The 18,875-nt window shown below is 41.9% G+C and overlaps 1 protein-coding gene across 12 annotated transcripts in view; it reads right to left on the bottom strand.

Moving 5' to 3' along the window:
- Window positions 1-18,875, bottom strand: part of TMEM131L (transmembrane 131 like) — an 83,367-nt gene that overhangs the window by 58,134 nt on the left and 6,358 nt on the right. For all 12 annotated transcript variants that reach the window (XM_058839183.1, XM_058839178.1, XM_058839179.1 and 9 more), the window contains one exon: window positions 13,452-13,495. In XM_058839183.1, the coding sequence (XP_058695166.1) occupies window positions 13,452-13,495 (44 nt within the window). The remainder of the gene's footprint in view (window positions 1-13,451; window positions 13,496-18,875) is intronic.

Here is an 18,875-nt window from a genome sequence, read left to right as displayed (position 1 = left end):
CTGCCCTCCCTGCACAGCAAACGTTTCAGTAATTGTTTCAGGAACAACAAAACACAGCCCATCACTTCAACGACCAGAAAGCATGAATAATTGTTTTTATTTACAAGGCGAGAAAAAAAATCCAAGCAAGACTGAAAGCATGGGGACCAGGGCAGGGGTGTGTGTTTGTTTTAAAGCCACTACCCGCATCTGCGATCAGCCGCATTATCCCAGCAACACTGAGAATGCTCACAAAGGCCAGAAATGTCCCCTTTTCAAAAGGGCAGTTTAAACGCTGCAGAAATTGGGTCAGCGACAGGCCACAGAAATACCTAAGCAGGCAGCAGGCACCTCGTGAGCTGCAGGCAGCAGGCTTGCAGCAAAGGCCTCGAATAAAAGACAGAACACACCAAGACAGAAATCAGACAATAGCTATTGAAAAAAGGCAGTTAATAGCAACAAAGCACGTAAAGCACGGGTCAAGGAGTCGGTCAAGTACAGGCCCTTCAGCTCTCTACCCTTCTTCAGTTGCCAGGAATCAAGATTTAGACACAAACCAGAGATGTACATGGCCCACAGCACCAGCAGGCAGGCACAGAAACTGAGCAGGCATGTTAAATCCAGCACGCAGCAAGAGCTGCAAAATTCATTCCACAGTGTTACAGGTCTGCACACTTGCTGAGGGCAGCACAGTGCTTCTTGTTCTTCCAGTTTCATTAAAAAGCAAAAACCAACAAAAAAACAGGAATTACACTATTTTTGCTTATATATGGTGAGTGCATTTACCAGCGCTGTGTTCAGGTCTTTACTGCTGTACATTTATTGACGTGCAGACACCTTAACTTTAAAATGCCAACCCACAACTGCAATCGATAGGACAATGTAATTCACCACAAAATATAGGCAGAATGTTTTATGTAGGCAAAATCTAAGAGGTGACCTACAATGTCACTAGTGAGGTCTGACTTGCTGACTGCGTAATAGCTGACACCAAATGAGTGTGCAGCAGGACTGCTGCACACATCTCCCAGCCACAGTCAAGAGACTTGATTCTGTTTTGCACGGACCTTTAAAATCATTTGACATGAACGGAGGTGGTGGTTACCCAAGGTGCAAGCATTTATGAATCACTCACTCCCTCCTTACTCTCATTTCACTTCCCTTTTGTTATTGTGTATCTTTCCCTTCATTGTTAAGATGGAAATCTGCTGTTCTCCCTTATCAGTTCTGCCAATCACTTGAAATGAGCAAGCTCTCATTTGTTCCTACCTACCAGTAACTTTGTTCACTTCGTGTTTTTATCAGGGCACGGCTTTTTGCCTTTCTTTGTTCTGTTCACAATCTTCAGCGTTTTTTCACTTGTTACCATACTTTGCCCCTGCCTTTGCCTTTCCGGCAATTACACCCTGTCCTTCCCCTGCTGCCAAATTCTAGCCCAGACATGTTCAGCATCACATCCAAGCAGTTCCCAGAGCCATGTGCAACTTGCTGGCTGCCCAGCCTCTCCCCACAGCCAGGCAACTGTGCATGGATGGTGGCATGCTGTTTCAGCTGAGTTTTGCCCTACCCAACACATTGCTCTGAGCTTTGCTAAGAGGCATCAGTCCAAAGAGGAGAGCCCTGTGCACCAAAGCAGATGTGATCTGTAAGCAGCACTCCCAGAGAAAGGCCTGGTGTTGCAGAGTGCCTTTTGTTCCTACAGCAGAAAGTCCTGTGGGACCCAAGGTGCAGCCACAGCCTCTTACCCCAAAGAACACAAACTGATGAACCCAGAGGGGATGAAAAGGGGAACAAACTGCACTCAGTGCAACCTCACAGTGCAGTCTGCTGTGAGACAAACGCTGACAGGCACCTAGCCAGACAGTGGGAACTTAATGAGGGGAAACTAAACCAGCCCTCTCCTCCTGCCACATCCCACCGCAAAACCTCACTGCTCCCTCCACCCAGAGATTTAATATCAAGACACCAGTGTGATCGTCGCACTGGGCAGCGCTCACGTACAGTGACAGCATCACTACTCCAAAATGCTCAGTGTTTGTGGCTACTGCATGGTGCAGGAGCTGGCCTGCTATGGCATTCCATCAGCCAGGATCTGGTGCTCGATGCCCAGACTGCACCAAAACCAAGAGAGTCCAACTCTGTGCATGATGACAGCCACTTGTCAGTAACTTTGGTAGAGTTCCAAGGTAAAAAGTCAAACCTTTTATATTTTAATTTTGAATCCTTCTAATAATCCTTGCTAGACTGTCCCTATATTTCAAGTAGAGAGCAAACAACTTTACACAGTAATTTCTGCATTATCTACTGCAAAGGCAATCAAATCTTTCAGGAGGACACCTAGTACCTACAACTATGACATTTCATGCAATGTACCTCTTCATACTCTAAGCAGTAGTCAAGTCCTTACTTTAAAATTACAGTTTTTATTTTCTACCAAATGCAACCGTTTTATTAATGAATCACTGTGATTTGTCCTCCAAGAAAATTAAGCAACCGTACTGTCAGATAATTCAGTAGAATTCACCTAGTTTAGCTTTTTATCATACAACTCTCTCAGGATTTATCTGTGTTGTGCAATGACAGCAGCTAACATTAAAGCGTAAATGAAGATGATAGGTTTTAAACGAGGGAAATGTCCCCATGGACCACACCTGTTTATAAAACAGGCAGCCTGGAACAGAGGAGTAATTGACAGCTCTTATATATTCCCACCCAGAAAAGCCTTGAGAACACGGTGCACTTTGGCGCGCTGACACAGGCAGCGAGGAAGTCCGAGAGCCTAAAAAATCCGGTGCACGTGCGATTTCAATTGCTTGTGTAAACTGCACCTCTCGTCCAAGTGCGCTACAGCCATGGAGTTAAAAGGCAGCACAACATGCAGGAACCTCAAGACCTTGGAAGCCATTCAAAGGATCCTCCTCACAAATAATAAAAAAAACAAGCATGCATCTGTTTTTTCTCGCTCCGGTGCTAAACACATCATACTGAGACTGCTGGCTCAGAGTCAAAGAAGGCTCCAAAGTCCCACTTTATTCCAAGTGTATTCCCAACACACTGCTCCAACAAATGCCAAGAGATGCCATTAAAGTGCATACACATTTATGAGCGCAATTTTGGTCTTACACGTGGCTGCTGAACCTGTCTCTGTCCTCACTGATAAGAAACAAGCACCTGCAGCTGAAGGACTGCAAGGAGCTGCCTCATGTCACCAACCCCACATGCTGCCCACAGAGGAACTCTTTGAAAATGTTCACCAGAAAAAGAATGCCAGCAGGAAGCAGGATACCAGATGATATTTTCTTTTTAATTTTGATAATAACCAGAAATCACAGAAATAACTGAAGCAGCTTCACAAGAAAGGCCATACCTCAGTGCACCAACAAGCTTTAAAAAGTGTTAAGTACTAACATTTGAATTCACTGCCTGACAGTCACTATCAGTTCTGAAAGAAGTGTGCAGGAGTCAACAGCAGCACTCGAAGTGACTCAACACCAGTCCCTAGAGCTCCTAGAAATCTGAGTCTCTTATCACAATTCCCTTCTGGGACCCTCAAAAGCTTTTCAATCAAGCCCTCCATTAATTCAGGAGGGGAAACAGGCTGTAAGAACGTGGCAGAATTCAGGGGTCCCAGAGTACAACAAAGAACAGTAAAAAAAGAGAGATTAATAACTTTCTATTAGATCAGATATAAGCATTCACATGACTAAAAAAAGCTGGGAAATTCTCCTCAGGAGATAAATGTAAATGTGCTACCAACAAGGCAGATAGTCATCATTTATCTCTATCTATTTTGTAAAGCTGAGACTGCCTATTTAATTCAAAGTTAGCTTTTCGTTTTGAGAGGTGCATATGTATGTAACAACAGAATTATGCTTCAAAGAAAATAAACAGGATCCAGAGAGAAACATTAAAATAATGAATATCAATTTAAAAAAAACTGGAAAGCAATATATAATGACTTTTAGATGCAAAAGAGTTAGCAAAAATCTATGCCAGAATAATTTGGGCTTAAGGTCGCTGTTTTTTTCATACACACACACACACACACACATTTATGTACATAGATATAGATATATTTAAAATCCAGCCTTTTGGAAGTCTTCCTAAGCATTTTGATATGTGTCAAATTATCATGCTATTGATATACAAGTGTCTCCAAAAGCCAGATCAGTTTCAAATTTTAGTACTGCAAAGGAAGCGAGTTCTTTCATAATGCAACTGCAGCTATGTTACTGCTTTTCTGTTACCATCACACTGGCAAAAAAGCAGTTTTAAGCTTAATAAATATTGAGTTATTTTCTGCATTTCTCATATTTCCTTACAGAACATGCTGTTGCAAACAAATATTTTTAACAGAACTTTTTCTTTCTCATAAAATCCAACTCTGAAACACAACAAAACCATGAACCAATCAACACAGCTCATGTTTTCAATAGCACTGAACAGGATACACCATCTTAACTTTCTCTTTTTTATTTCCAAGTCTTTACAGCTTCTTCATGTGTCTTCACAAAGTTTTAAAGCTGAAGTTGGCTTTTATGAGGCAGTAACTAAAAGCATTATTTTGCACTCCAAATTTCTTGATTTTGCCATCTGCAGAGTTCTGGTACGCAGGTGGGTCAGATGGTAAACAACCAGCTAGAGCTCTGCAACTGCATCTTGAAGCACACATGGGAAGATGAGAACTTAAGTCAAAGTAAGAACAGAGACCTAGTTCTCACCTTCCTCTCAGAAAATATTTTTTTCTTTCTTCTTTTCCTCATAATTCTGAGCAAAAAAAGCTTCTTCACTGTCTGTGAGAAATTCCCATATTTGTATAAAGTCCAGTTGTTCTACAGAAAGTAAAGTCTGTTTTGTACACACACACAAAATATCCCGAGTTATCCTTGTCTAATTATATTTCCATTACTATTTATAAAAGTTACTAAGACAAACACACACACACACACACACACGAAAACCCGAAAAAAAAAATCCTCAGCTTGATTTGCACACCACTTTGAGGCCAGGAGGTGGAGAAGAAGATATGGTGACAACACCACCAGCTTTGCTCTCTGTCTTCCTTATCTCAGCTGGCAGCCTGGACATAACATAGAACCGTGGACCTCTGAGACAACAAGCAGACACCTGAATTATTCATCCTGATCACATGTTTCTCCCAGGTGATTAGCTTGTTTGATAAAAGCAAACCCTTCTACAAATACAAAGCAAATATTTGCGGTCAGTACTCAGAACTCTGCAAAAGAGTTAATACACACCGTTGCCACATGCAAGAATAATATTTTATATATACTGCTCCCCTCCCTGAAGTGGACAGGGCCCTGAAGGGAGTTGGTCATTTTGCAATAACCATCAAAAAGAAAAAATATCTTCCCAAAGCAGATACTGAAGAAAGTGGATAGAGAATGATGTCTAAGACAATCTAAGATGTTTTTTAAAATTTATTATTTATAACCAGTACTAAACTACAAGCAGTGTTGATGTTGTTTTCCTGTTCATCTTTTCACTTACATTATTATGACAAACACCAAACTACTTAAAAGGCTCCTTCACCTACTTGCCCACAAGTCATGCAGTCAGAGCCACTGCCAGGGCATGAGCAGAGCTTTCCTAGAGCATGTTTCCTCATCAAATAAAAATATGTGAGTCATTGTAAGTTAGGTTTATGTCACCTTTGAGTATCTATGAAGATGTGAGCCAGGTAACAGCTGCACCTATAGCTCTTTATTACACTGCATTAGATAGATTTCAGGATACTTTATGCTAATAATCAAACCAGAGTAGTGGGGTTGATCATTCAGAAGCAGACTCTACACAAATTCCTACAAGTGAGCAAACTGTTGTTTAAGCTTTCTTCTATTTTGTCACAGTTTGCCAATCTTCAACAGTAGAAAAACTGTGAAGCTAAATTCTTACAGGGTGTCAATTTTTCAGACTGCTGACACTCATCTACAATTTCAGATGTCTATTGTTTAACTGTAAAATGGTAACATTACTGCAAATTGAGTCCTTTTATGGGCAACTAAGAAACAGCTATTATGGAGGTGAAAATAATTTATTAATAATAAATGCACAGACCAAAGGCTAAATGCTTTGTGTCCCACTGCCCACAAAACAGAAAGATTAGCCTGAGATTAACAGACATCTGAAATCCATTACTAGTGTATTAAAATGTAAAAGCATAAGAAAAAAGTTCCTATTCTGAAACTACTTATATTACAGAAACAGCAGGTGCAGGATAGGGGGACACAAAGTTGACAAATGAACATGGAGAAACATGCCATAGCAGATGTTTACTTTTGCTTTTCTTTGTTTTTTTTTCCCCCCTCTTCTCTAAACACACAAAATGTGTCCCAACATCCCCTTTTTCAAAACAAGTCAGGTTAAGTTTAACAAGAAAAATGTCCTGTTCCCAAGCAGGCTTGCACCGCCCTCGCAGCATGCGACTGGCCTGGCATTAAAAGCTGACCTTCTCCATGTGTTTGCTGAATGCAAACACCAACAGGCTGTGCCACAAGATCTGCCTCTGCAGCCAGTACTGAACCAAACACAATGGGAAATAAGACACCATAACATGTCCTTGTCCCACCTGCTCAGACCAGGCTTGTCCTGACTCGAAAGGCCATGCACTCCGGGTGGGCTCTGTCCCAAAGCACAGGCTATGAGGAGTTTACCAAGTGCCAAAGAAAAAATCCTGCACAACAAATAACGTACACGTGTGTGCACCAGCTTGCAACTGTCCACACAGTGCTGCCACTGCATGATTCGCCACGCCATGCACCCAAAACCCACGAGCTGTCCCCCAGGCTAGCTATCATCGCAGTGCAAATGCTTTACCCCGCTCCCACCCCACAGCCACGGCCCCAAAGGCGTTACTCCTAACACACAAAACCCCATCCTGCAGGTGATACAGGGCACCCATCCCACACAACAGGCTGTAGACTTTGAGGGAGAACTTCCGTGCACATTTTCAGCTGATGCTGCCAGAGAGCAACAGGGAAACCAACCCGAGAATGATCACAAGTAAATGTTATCCTGGCAATAAAACAAGTTCTTCTAATCCAGAGAATTTGTAGGGCTGCACAAGGCAGGGGACAGCACCAGGCAACAGAGTGAAAGATCCTCTTCCTCTGGCAGTAGAGAAATTACAATCATTTCAGGCATGGCCCAGACAGAAGCTTAAAAGAAAATAGTAGAGATGCCATAAGACAGTAGGCAAGGTATCTGCAGAAGATACCGAGAACAGAAAGTGAAGAAATTAACAGAGGAAGACAAAGAACTATATAGGGCACCAAAATGTAAAGCATAGTTTACTTGTCCTTTTAAAACAGGTCATTACACGTGAGAAAGTTTCCTCCAGTAGCACATATCCACAAACACAATTTCTCCATATACACTAATCCCTGTGCAAACAATGACCTCACAGCCCCAGCCTGCTATTCTTACCAGTATAGAAACTGCTGTTTCCATAGAAGCCTGTGTGGCTTTTCAAGGCACCGTGAGCCATATGAATGTAGAAGTGCCAATTTGCAACTACCATACCAAGATTGCCTTCATTTCTCAAAGTATAGTTGTCAGCCACAGATGAGAAAGTGCATTTTAGGCAGCATACGAGCTGACACAGTTCAAAGAGTCTCTGGTTCAACCATGAACATCCTCCAGCCCAAGAGGGTGCACAAAAGTGAGAAAAATATACACATTCCAGCAGAGCTCGTGCAGTGCAAAAAGACAAGATTTTCATGATGAGTGGGACTGCAACAGCAAGTCTAAGAGTAATTAAATATGGCCATTCATCACCTTTGAAGTATTTCCATCATGGTCAAGTAGGACCTACACTGAGGACAGAAGTTTGACAGCTCTTTGCAAACAAGTGCAAGACTGTCATTTGCCATTATGTCATGATCACAGAAAGCCACAGGGTCACCTCCTCAGTTTGCTGTACACAGCAGGCCTGGGCAACTTCTCTCATTTATGAAATGTCTAAAAACAATTTAGAAATAAAGAAACAAATAACAGCTGAAACATTTGTTTGCACACCATACAATGTCCCAGGGGAAAAAAACAAAACACATTTTTACTCCCTGTACCATCAGGCAAGGAATGTAATTTTGCAAAAGGACCAGTATTTTGGAAGAAGCAATGCACACAGAGGAAAAGCTGTCCCTAACATCATCTAATACAAAGTTCAGCAAGGCAAAGTTCATCAGTGAATCAACTGCCACATAAAACAGAGATAAACAATTAAAGCGGCAGGAGTTCAGCCTGCCACCCTAGTTGTGCCTGGCAAAAGCATAAGGAAGGAGATGACGAGTAAAACTGATTATTTTGGAAGGAACTATCTGTTTCTTCATCTACAAGAGAACTTCCAATTTCATTGACCTCTTGCAATTCTTTTCTGTAAACTGCTTTTAATCCAGTTTAACAATATCCTGTGTTCCCTACAGTGTTTCCTTTGGGATTTTCACCCATGTGTTACAGGTGGGTGTGTCCATCTCAATTCTCCTCCTTTACTTCTAAGGATTATGTAAAGTAAATTTAATTTCTTTAGGCATCCAGTAAAATTTAAAATTAGTAGTCCCTTGGTGATTTAGACACAGTGGAAGTGGGGCACAACAGCCGTGACTTATCAACTAAAAACAAGTTAGCCAATATTGAAGAAGGTTTTAGTGCTAACCACTAAAAACATGTGCATACTGCAAAAATTGCTACCTTATACAAGTATAGTAATGGACTAAAAGGACTAAAAGTCCTTACAGTAAGGGACTAAAATGCTTTTTCCCAAGAAAGTCAGCTTCTTCTTTTCTACCATGTACATGGATTTTTGATTCTTTTGTAAAACAAAAATTTTTTAAAAACACTAAAACTTAATAAAAGTAGCTTTCACTATTACAAGACCAAGCATATATTCTAGGAGAAGTTTTCATGTAGTTAGACTTACTTTTGGGTTAAGTTTAATAACAATCTAAATGACCAGTGGTACTCTATACAAGCTTAGGTTGAAAATATTAAGATGGTTCCTTTCAGATAGTTTAAGCACTCACTGACACTCTCAGAACTATTTTTCAGTTTTTCATTTTGAAACGTTTTCTCAATGGATACTCACTTTGATTTTAATAGAAGACATTTTAAAAATAAATGCAACAAACTTCTTTTTTATTTTTAATATTCAGACATTTCTGCTGGCACAAAATCAGTTTTTATTCATTTCAGTAAAAAAAAAAGCAGAAGGAAAAAGAAAATCTGGTTGATCCTAACCTATTTTTCAATCTTTCTTTTCCTGCCTTAGCTACCACCCAAGCACGCTATCTGGTGCACAGGCACACCACTAGTCCCATGCCACTACTTTCCAATTGGACTGTCAAGAATTATGGCACTAAGACCGAAGGCTTTTTGGAAGGACGAGTCAACTCTGAAGTGTCTTAATACTCCATCTACAGCGCCAGCCCTCATTTGTGCCTCTTGACTGGAGACGAAGTCGTGGCCAGGGAGAAATTGCAATATACAGCCTCGCAATGAGGAGCAGGCTCATTCTTCATTCTCCCACTGCCACTCTGGATTCTTCCTGAAGCCAATGTTGTAACTACAGCTCTTAAGTATTCCCTAAACCCTCCAGCAATTCTGCAGTCTGTGCGCCTCAGCTGCTTTGCTCTCTTCTCAGGCAGCTAGTAAGCTACTCCCTTGCTGCCTCTACCTTCAATTCCTCCTTCACATCTGGAGCAATATTTCACAGACACAGCAAAAACAACATGATTAGGAGTAATTCCACCAAGCAATCAGGAGAGGTCAAAGTGCTGGGCATCAGCTGTCACTCCCAGGCCGCACTGACACCCTAGCAGGAGCCCACTGGGAGCCAATGCCATCTACTGCCCCAAGAGCTCCAGTCCACAGGGTCAAACGCTCTCCAGCGATCAAAGGTTCAGCAGAAATGCCTGACTGAGCCAACTGCATCACACTCAGACTTTTCCTAGCAGTTGATACCTACCTACGCAAAGCAAAATATGCCCTACCATAGGAAAAGGCTGGAAAATTCCTGGCTAATTTCATTCCATCCTTCTAGTATTTCATGGATTTCCTTTCTCATAGGCAATCACTGTGTATCACATATTAAGAATATATGTTTCACATCTTGAGTACAGCAGTTTATTCTGGTGCAAATGTTCCTTGAAGTGCCAGCTGCAAAACTGCATCCTCAAAGGCCTTTCTGCAGAAGCCCTCAAAACCTAAGTACTATTAATGTTATACAAGTGAAATTCCGTTGTTGTTTTTTTTTGTAGCCCAATGACTACTTCCTTGAAGTAGAAAGCTACAAATTTTGATAGCATGATTTGTGCACATCACCTGACAGTACTGTCTCTATTTGTGCCAGACTTCTGCATTTCACAGAACCACAGAAGATGCTGAGTTGGAAGGAACCCACAAGGATCAAGTCCAACTCCTGCCTCTGCACAGAACCATCCCCAAGAGTCACACCATGTGCCTGACAGCATTGTCCAAATGATTCTTGAACTCTGTCAGGCTTGGAGCTGTGACCACTTCCCTGGGAAGCCTGTTCCAGTGCCCAACAAGAAAAGGTGAAAAACAGTTTTTCTAATATCCAACTAAACCTTCCAACACAACTTCAGGCCATTCCCCTGGGTGCTGACTCATTATGCTGCTTCAGCATGCACCTAAACTTTCAAAATTTACTACTGCCAGTTGTGGCAACCAAAGAATTCACCAGGATGAAGGGGCAAAAGTACAAAAAAAAAAAAAAAAACCAAAAACCCCAAAACAAAAAAAAAAAAAAAAAACAAAAAAAAAAACCCACCCTCCAAACACAACAACAAACCCTTTTATTATTAACACCTGTCATTGACTGTTATGAAAGGTGTCTTTTCGCTCCTGACTTTCAAATGTAAAGAAAAGTTTTTAAGGAAACTGGAAGCTTTTTAATAGGCTAGTCCAAATACACATGACTTTAATTCTCTCAAAGTCTGTGGCCTGAAGCAGTATTTGAGTGTCTACTGTGCTGTATTCTTATTTCAGAATCTGAGCCAGAGAGACACAAAACAGCACAAAGCAACCTGTGGAAGCATCCAAGCAATCAGAATAGCAGGAATCATAGGGTGGAAATCAAGGAGATGATAATGATCTCCTCACTCAGGGCAGCTGCAAACCCATGGACCTACAAATCAACCATTTCTCATTCACCTCTGAAACAGCTCTTCACCAAAATATTTTGACAATTTTGTCTTTTACCTCCATGCAAATTTCTCTATTTGTTAAAGCTAAACCTAAGGCAGAAACTGTAAGACTACATCCATCTCCCTTGTGCACTTGCCAGAAGAACAGCAAACCAAGAAGACCACCCCAAAAGGAAGATCTTATGATGCAAATGCACAGGAAGTCTGTTAGAAAACTGTTAATACTTTACTGCTTTTGTTGTGTTTGGTTTTTTCAAAGTAGGTTAGCAAGCTCCCAGGGAACCCACTAACCTAGAATTAAAAACTGAATAAAACAATGTTTTGGAAAGAGACTTTCTCCATTATGCCCCAAGATGATGAACCCTCTCTACTTCCTTCATCTCTGGGGAAATTTCTGATTTCTCTATTCCTTTAACTTCTGCTAATACCCCTACACTAAGGTGCTTTGCTTCTAGGGGCTTCACATCCAATTACAGTAGCTTCAGCTGATTTCCCCAGGGCATGCAGTCAGATAATGAGATGAAGGTGCTGCAAGCTTCAGGTTTTGCTGCTACAGGAAAAGGAAATCCCCATGATTTCACCATATAGTAATGTAAGCCAAGAGAATGAAAATTAATCTGGAAATAAACTAATAAATTCTAGTGTTTCCAATGTACCTTTGCTGGCTCTTCTTCATTAAATCTACACTATAGCATTCCTTCAATATATAGAGCACACACAGGTCTATGTATGTGTTTACCTACAGCAGCAAACCAAAACGGTTTAGAAGATGCACACAAGCCAGAATTGGTTTAGGCAAGTTTCCTGAAGCATTTCAGTATAACAATAGAAGGATGTTTCCACCATGCATGTGAAACCTCTACAAACTTTACTCCCAAAAAGCAAGTTAATTTCTGAAAATGAATAATTACTAGAAAAAATTTTAAGCACCTGAACCACCTAAAAAAAACTCCAGTCAAATCACTTTTTCCTCTCTGAGTCTCAAGAACTAATTATTTTCAATAATATTTTTATTATTGCCATAGTAGCCACCTCCAGAGAAAAACAGGCAAGTAGAGATTTTTTTTTTCACCTAAATTATATCTCTCTGCCTACTAAGGAAACAATCAGAAACAATCTTAAAGAACAGCATAAGAGACTACTTCCTTCTGACTATCTCTCAATAAAGAAAGCATGCAGGCAATAAAGTTACACAGTAAAGATTCTGCATCCAAAACATAATAGCTCCCAGATGAAAAAATCAGAAACTTTTTTTTTTGTGCAGGGAAATGCAGCTTTCAGTAGTTTACACTTCTTTTCACAAGAGGAGGCAGAAAAAAAAAAATCCCTTCTGCAGGTAGGAATTGGGGCACTTAGGCAAGCACAAGTAATCAGCACCAGCTGTCAGCAGCCGCAGTAATTCTCACATCCTGTTTCCAAACCATCTTTGTAATTCCCACAGAGATGAGGCACAAGAGCCTCAGTGTGATGCTGGGTTCAGATGAGAAGGCTCCCAATGGGACAGAAGGAGAAAAGCCATGTGAAGAAGCCTTGCAGAGCAGGACTGACCCAACATAACCATCCTGTTGCCACCCCCCAGGTTTACTCCTTCTGCCAGCTCCCAGCAAGGCTTGTGTTTTATCAGATCTATTTGCTCTCAAACCTTAGCTAAAGGCAAAGACTGGAGATAGATGAGAAAAGCATTTGTGGCTAACTGCAGCCATCAGAAAACGGTGCTGTTACACATGTTTATTTTAAGTCTTGTGATCGCTCTGGCTGGCATGGCACTGAAAGCCGTGACCACGTTAACACATACCAAAGGAAGGAAGTGTTTCCCTGGTAGATGTCCAAGTATTTTAACCTGGACGATCAGAGGAAACAAAATGTGTATTTAAAAAATAATCTGTAATGCTATTTACCCAACTCTTCAAAATACAGAAGGTCTGATATTAACAGAAACAGCAGAGTTGTGGCTACAATTACAAAATATACAACAAAACATTTTTTTTGTGTGTGTGAAAGCAATGAGAAGCAAATTCATCTTAGAGACAGGATTAAGAGAGATGCAAGAAGGTATTTTGTGCTTGCATACACTGAGCACACATTTTTTGATTTTGCTAATAAATCAATATTAACATTAAGTTGAGAAAATTGTAAGCCACGAGTAAGAAAAAACAATTTAACATGCAGGAGAAAACAGTAATTTTTTAGCAGTCTGCCCAATTACACTTTGGTGTTTCCTAAAGCAAAAACCAAAATGAACTTGAGTTCATTTCAAGGACCTCTTGCTTCCATTTGAGGTTAGCTTACCTTTGCTCTTGCGGATGCTCTTCCACATCCTCCTCCGAATCAGCCTGACAAACAGAGAAAATACCATGTAAGAATCTCAGGACTGGACATACGTACCACTTTTAAGTCAATCACAGATGGATTCTCAGGTGACTTGTTTGCAAAACAAATTCAGAAATCTAAAATTCCTACAACTCCTTTATGAGTCAGGTAAGGTGGTTGATGGATATCCCATCTGAGGTTTCGGCTCATCTGGCAAAAGATATAAATGGTGACTTAACTTGGCTATTCTGCTGCTTCTTCCCAAATGCTGACTGAACAGACTCATTTTCCATTTATGCAAATGCATCTATACAAAATCCACTCACAAACAGAATTTCTACCCAAAGCAATCAATTGCCCTCCAGCTACAGGAAGACCATTTCCTCCACTTTCAAATTTTCTGCCCCACCAGTAAATTTCAATAGCTAGTATCTGAAGAAATAGGATGCAGAATGCCTTGAAATGCAGATCACCTGTCAATCCCAAAAGCAAAGGCAAAGTATCACATTCCAATTGGCACAGTGAGGTGCCAAACCCAGATCCTACCATTGATTAGCAGCACACACAGAAAGCAGAGAGAGCAGAAGCTCTGAACACATCGTCTTAGCTCAGTTGCTGCACTCAGGTAATTTTCAAGACATGCAGCTGCACTGTGTCAGCTTGCAGTTCACCACAAACCACTTTGAGCTGTCTACAGAAATGAACTCAAGTGTTGGTTCAATGAGCTCCCTGCAGGAAATCCATTTAAAACAAGGAGGTAGTGACTCTGAACTGGCCAAGATCTCCAGGAAAGCTTTAGGTATAACTAAAAATGAAGTGTGTTACAGCCACTCAACCCCTGCTGATGAAACCAGGGACAACTTTAGGGAGATTAACATTTTTCAGGAGGAGGTCACAGTCGTCCTGCCAGGAACAGCTGGTGAGTTTTCCCAGCTTCTCCTTCTGCAGGTGATGGTTCTACAAGACACGAACTACAGACCTTAGCAATGAAAAGGTAGGGGGGGAAAAATCTTTTTAAATTAAAAGACTATACTTTCCACCACCCCTCCTACATGTTTCCCATGTAAGCATACCAAAGAACAGGCCCCAAGCCACCAGCTTTGACTTACATACTGGAAAAAAAAACACCTGTAAACACTAATCATTTTTCTAGTAGCTTCAGATGCTTACACAGATCAGGCAGCCCTACCTGCCTACTGAATGGGACAGGCAGCAGGATTTCTGAAGATCTGAGCTTCACGATGTTAGGAAAAATGGCAACCACTATGGCAGCAAGTATGATTAAAGTTAACATTAATACTAATAATTAACATTATCATGTCTAAACTAATGATCTTATGGCTAATATTAATACAGATCTTGCCAAAAGCTACCAGATGCATCTGAACTTCCGTCTTTTGTCACAAGCAGCTCCTACAAGGGAAGCAGCACAGCCTCCACCATAACACAACCAAATCTGGAACAAGACTGACAGGGAAGTACAAGTTAATTTGAGGACTTGACAATCTTTCTGTATGCCTGCCCAGAGGTTGGAGACACCATGTAATTGTCCAGGATCTGCAGTACACCACAAAGCTCTTCAGCACAGATCTACCTAGAGGTCCCAGCAACCAGCCTCCATGAAGACCCAGTCATCTCCTCTAGAGACCTTGCTAAGTCTTGCTGTTAGACCCCAACAGGATGGCATGATACAAACCCATCATGTTTTCCAGCTTCTCCAAGCTCTTTTTGTACTTCTAGGACCTCAGTATGATACCAAGCAGAAACAGAGGACTCTTTATGCATCTTCTCCAGAAACAGCTCCTCTGCCACAGCCAGACAGCATGCTATCCTCATTTTAAACGGCTTAGTTCCTCCTTTAAATGGCTTAGCATCTGCCAGTCATCAGAACCCTGGGTCTGTGTCATTACACTGTGCTCACCCTTAACACTAGCCACCTTACCATTTCTCCTCTTCACTTTTCACCAAGCAGCAATGAAGCAAACTTCCCAATCTACAGTGCAGCCACAGCACATCTCAATTGTGCAAGGAAAAACAAAAAATTTAAAAATCACTCTCACACACAGACCTCCCTGTCCAGCTTTCTCCTATCTTCACTCCTCTGTGTGCTCCAGGCTACATGTGCATGCAGATTTACACTAAGGATTTACAAAAAAAAAAAAAAAACCAAAAAAAAAAAAAAACCAAAAAAAAAAAACCCAAAAAAAACCAAAAAAACAAAAAAACAACAAACAAACTAGCATTCTCAAACTACAGGACTACAGCAGGAAGGAACACCTCCTGGAAGTTAAAATGCAGTTCCCAGCAGCCTACCTATGAAAAGAAAAAAAATCCCCTTCCTCCAAACATTATCCTGAAAATGGGGCAGGTGCTTATCTTGTGTTGGAAAGCCCTTGAAAGCGCCCCTCTTGTGTCACACAAGTCTCAAGAGCCTGAGCTGACAGCTACTGCATAATCTGCATGGCCAACCAGCCCCAAGTCCTATCAGCACCATCCAGAAGCTCAGCTGGGAGTCTGGAGAAGCCTTTTAACAGCCCAAAGAGGAACACAATTCCCACCCCAAGTCTGTCTCAAATGGTGTGTCTTCAGACAAACCCTGCTTTGAAGTAGGTGACTCTGTACATTTAATTTGGGCACAGCTGATGGGATCGTTAATGACACACTGCAGTGCCGCGTATCTCTGATGAATATATGTAAGATCAAGGTCTTCATCGGCTTTCGAAACCAGTAGAACAATTAACCTTATTAGCCCCTGAGCTGCACTGAAGAACAGAAACTGAAGACAAGCTGCTACTACTTGGGAGAAGGGAAAAAAATAATATTTCAGACTCGAGCAGAGCCTTGTAAGTGAAAACTAAGGCAGCAGCTCTGTATTTGTCCAGTGCCTCTAATAATGATACAGTAAACACTATGATATCTTTCTGTAAAATTCAAGCACCTGAAACACTGTCACAGTAAAGTGAAACAAGTTACTGTAATCTCCTTAGTATCTGCAAGCAAATTGAAACATTCACTAGGTGCTCCTCTAAGGAAACATCTAGCTCATCTCCTGCATGTGAGACACAGGAACAGCAGAAAACCCATCACATCAGTCATACACTGCATTGACATCAAAATAAAGTTTGGTTTACACTTATTTTGATGACTTACTGTCATTTTCAGTTGTGATAACAAGAATTACAAGTTAACCTTCATTATGTCATTTCAAGGTAGTTCCTCCCTCCGAACTGAAGGGGCAGAAGGAAAAGTGCTCTGCAGGTACCCAACCCACCTGCCTGTGCCTTCAGATGCTCCCAGTAACCACCTACATGGTTTTTGACAGACAGAAACAGCCAACTATGACCCTCTGACACCTCTTTTAAGTGGTGTAGGCCATGAACGACAATTGTCATTTGTGTTTCTTTCATACACTTGTGCAAACAGCTGGCCTGATACTCTTACTGTGCTTTTCCTTGTACTCTTTCCTCTCCTTTTCAGCAAAAATAAAACATAACTGCCTTTCAGATTTGCACTGAAGTGCTACAGCCTGGCTGTCAATATTTGGAGCTTTTTCTGCCTTCAGTGGTGAATGGCTTGGGTGTCAAGTCTTACATAAAGGAGCTTTTCTCCCAAGCATTTTATTTAAGTATTAACAAGCTGCAAACAAACACACAAAACCACAAAATTATAAGGGGTCTATAAAAACCACAACTGCTCTAATCAAGTCTCTCACATTCAAGATTTTCCACGTCAAAATCCCACTGGTTTTCAAAGAAAAATCCAGCTGCCCAAATGCCAGGGACATTTGGTATAAAAGGGAGGTTAAGGGCAAGGTGAGCAAGGTCAGTGGGTGCTCCGTGGTTACCCCCGACTTCACACCACCTTTACCAAGAAAGAAGAAACAGGCACAAGGGAATACAGCCACCACATCCGACTGGGAAGACCAGCTGGTCTCAGAGCTAAAAAGGGAATCCAGGAAGACACATTGAAATGCTGGAGGAAGCAGCAGACCAGTGGAAGCCAGTCAGCAGGCTAGATACAGCCAGCTCCCCCTCATCCCCGGCGCAAGAGCCCACGCACACCCTCACCAACTGCAGCGCTCCGGGCACCCCTCGGGATCGGCTGTGGAGCGAGAGCAGTAGGTGAGCCATCCCCAAACAGCTCTGCAGCTTCAGAGGAAGCCAGAATCCAAAGCCCACAAGTGCTATAGGGGAGGGGAAGAAAGGAAAAGCACAAATACATGGAAGAGGGAAGCTGGGAGGGGGCACACGAGAAGCACAAACAATGAAAGGGAAGCAAGAGGAAACAGAAGGTAGAACAACCAAGCGGGGTGGAGGCGCGGGGGCCCTGGGCGGCTGCACTCCAGCATGCAAATTCATGCAGTTCACGTAGACAAAGCGATGCTGTGAAAGGCCCAGAAAGCAACTACAAATATTAAAACGCTTTGTTTCCCCTTCCTCGCCCCTTAACGCGATGTCTTTATTCGCTACATGCTCCTGGAACAAAAGCATGTGCAGGCAGCCGGATAGCTGAATGGGTTACCAATCCACCCAACTTTCATCCTCAAATTCTGCAAGCAGCAAGGAATGCTCAAAACTGCTCTGTCACAGGCAGGCAGTTGATGATGCATGAAAAATAAGATAATAGTGTAAAGCCATGACAGAAAGAGAAAAACATCCATCAGACAGCATTGGTAACCCGCCAGAAACAGGCTAAAGGACTGGCAGACAGGGCAACCTAATCCATTTTCCTGCTGAGAGCAGTGGGAGGGAGGTGCTTTGGGCAGAGGACTGTGCACAGTTCCTTCCCTGGATTTTTCACTTCTGCAGGTGAAATCCTCACTGGTGCCACACTCCCTCCAAAAAGATGCAGGAAAAACAAAATCACGGGGCCAGAACAATCCTATTCCCAAAGTCTTCATCAAGACCCATCTCCAAACACTCGAATGAAGTAACTCTTGGATATTCCCTACCGAACAACATTTGTTATCCACTCAAAAGCAAGGAAGTTCTTCCTGTTACACCCTCACCATCACATCACACTGCTGTGATACATGAACACTGGGCAACAACCCTCATCAAGGGTTTAACCAAGAAAGTCTATTCTTGCAAGAACAAGAGCATGGAAAACATCCTTGTAGCAGCAGTAGGTCAGACCATTTTTTTTAAGTGAAATGTGATCAACAAGCAATAAATTTCTTTCAAGTTTAAGCATCTTTCTAACAAAGGGCAGTCAGAAATTAACACATGTAGCAACTTTCTAGATCTCAGGAACTGATGCTGGTGTCTCCACCGGTGCCCCTCACTAACCCAGCAGTCACCCAGGAGTGCAACATGCTGACATGCCTTCAGGACCTCACAAAGACAGCAGAGGATCATGGCTGGATGGGCAACCCTCGACTCTGGGCATCCAGGAAAGAGCCAT

The sequence above is a fragment of the Poecile atricapillus genome, chromosome 4 (assembly GCF_030490865.1).
Source record: "Poecile atricapillus isolate bPoeAtr1 chromosome 4, bPoeAtr1.hap1, whole genome shotgun sequence".
NCBI lineage: Eukaryota > Metazoa > Chordata > Aves > Passeriformes > Paridae > Poecile > Poecile atricapillus.
This window is presented reverse-complemented; position numbering and strand designations above follow the sequence as displayed.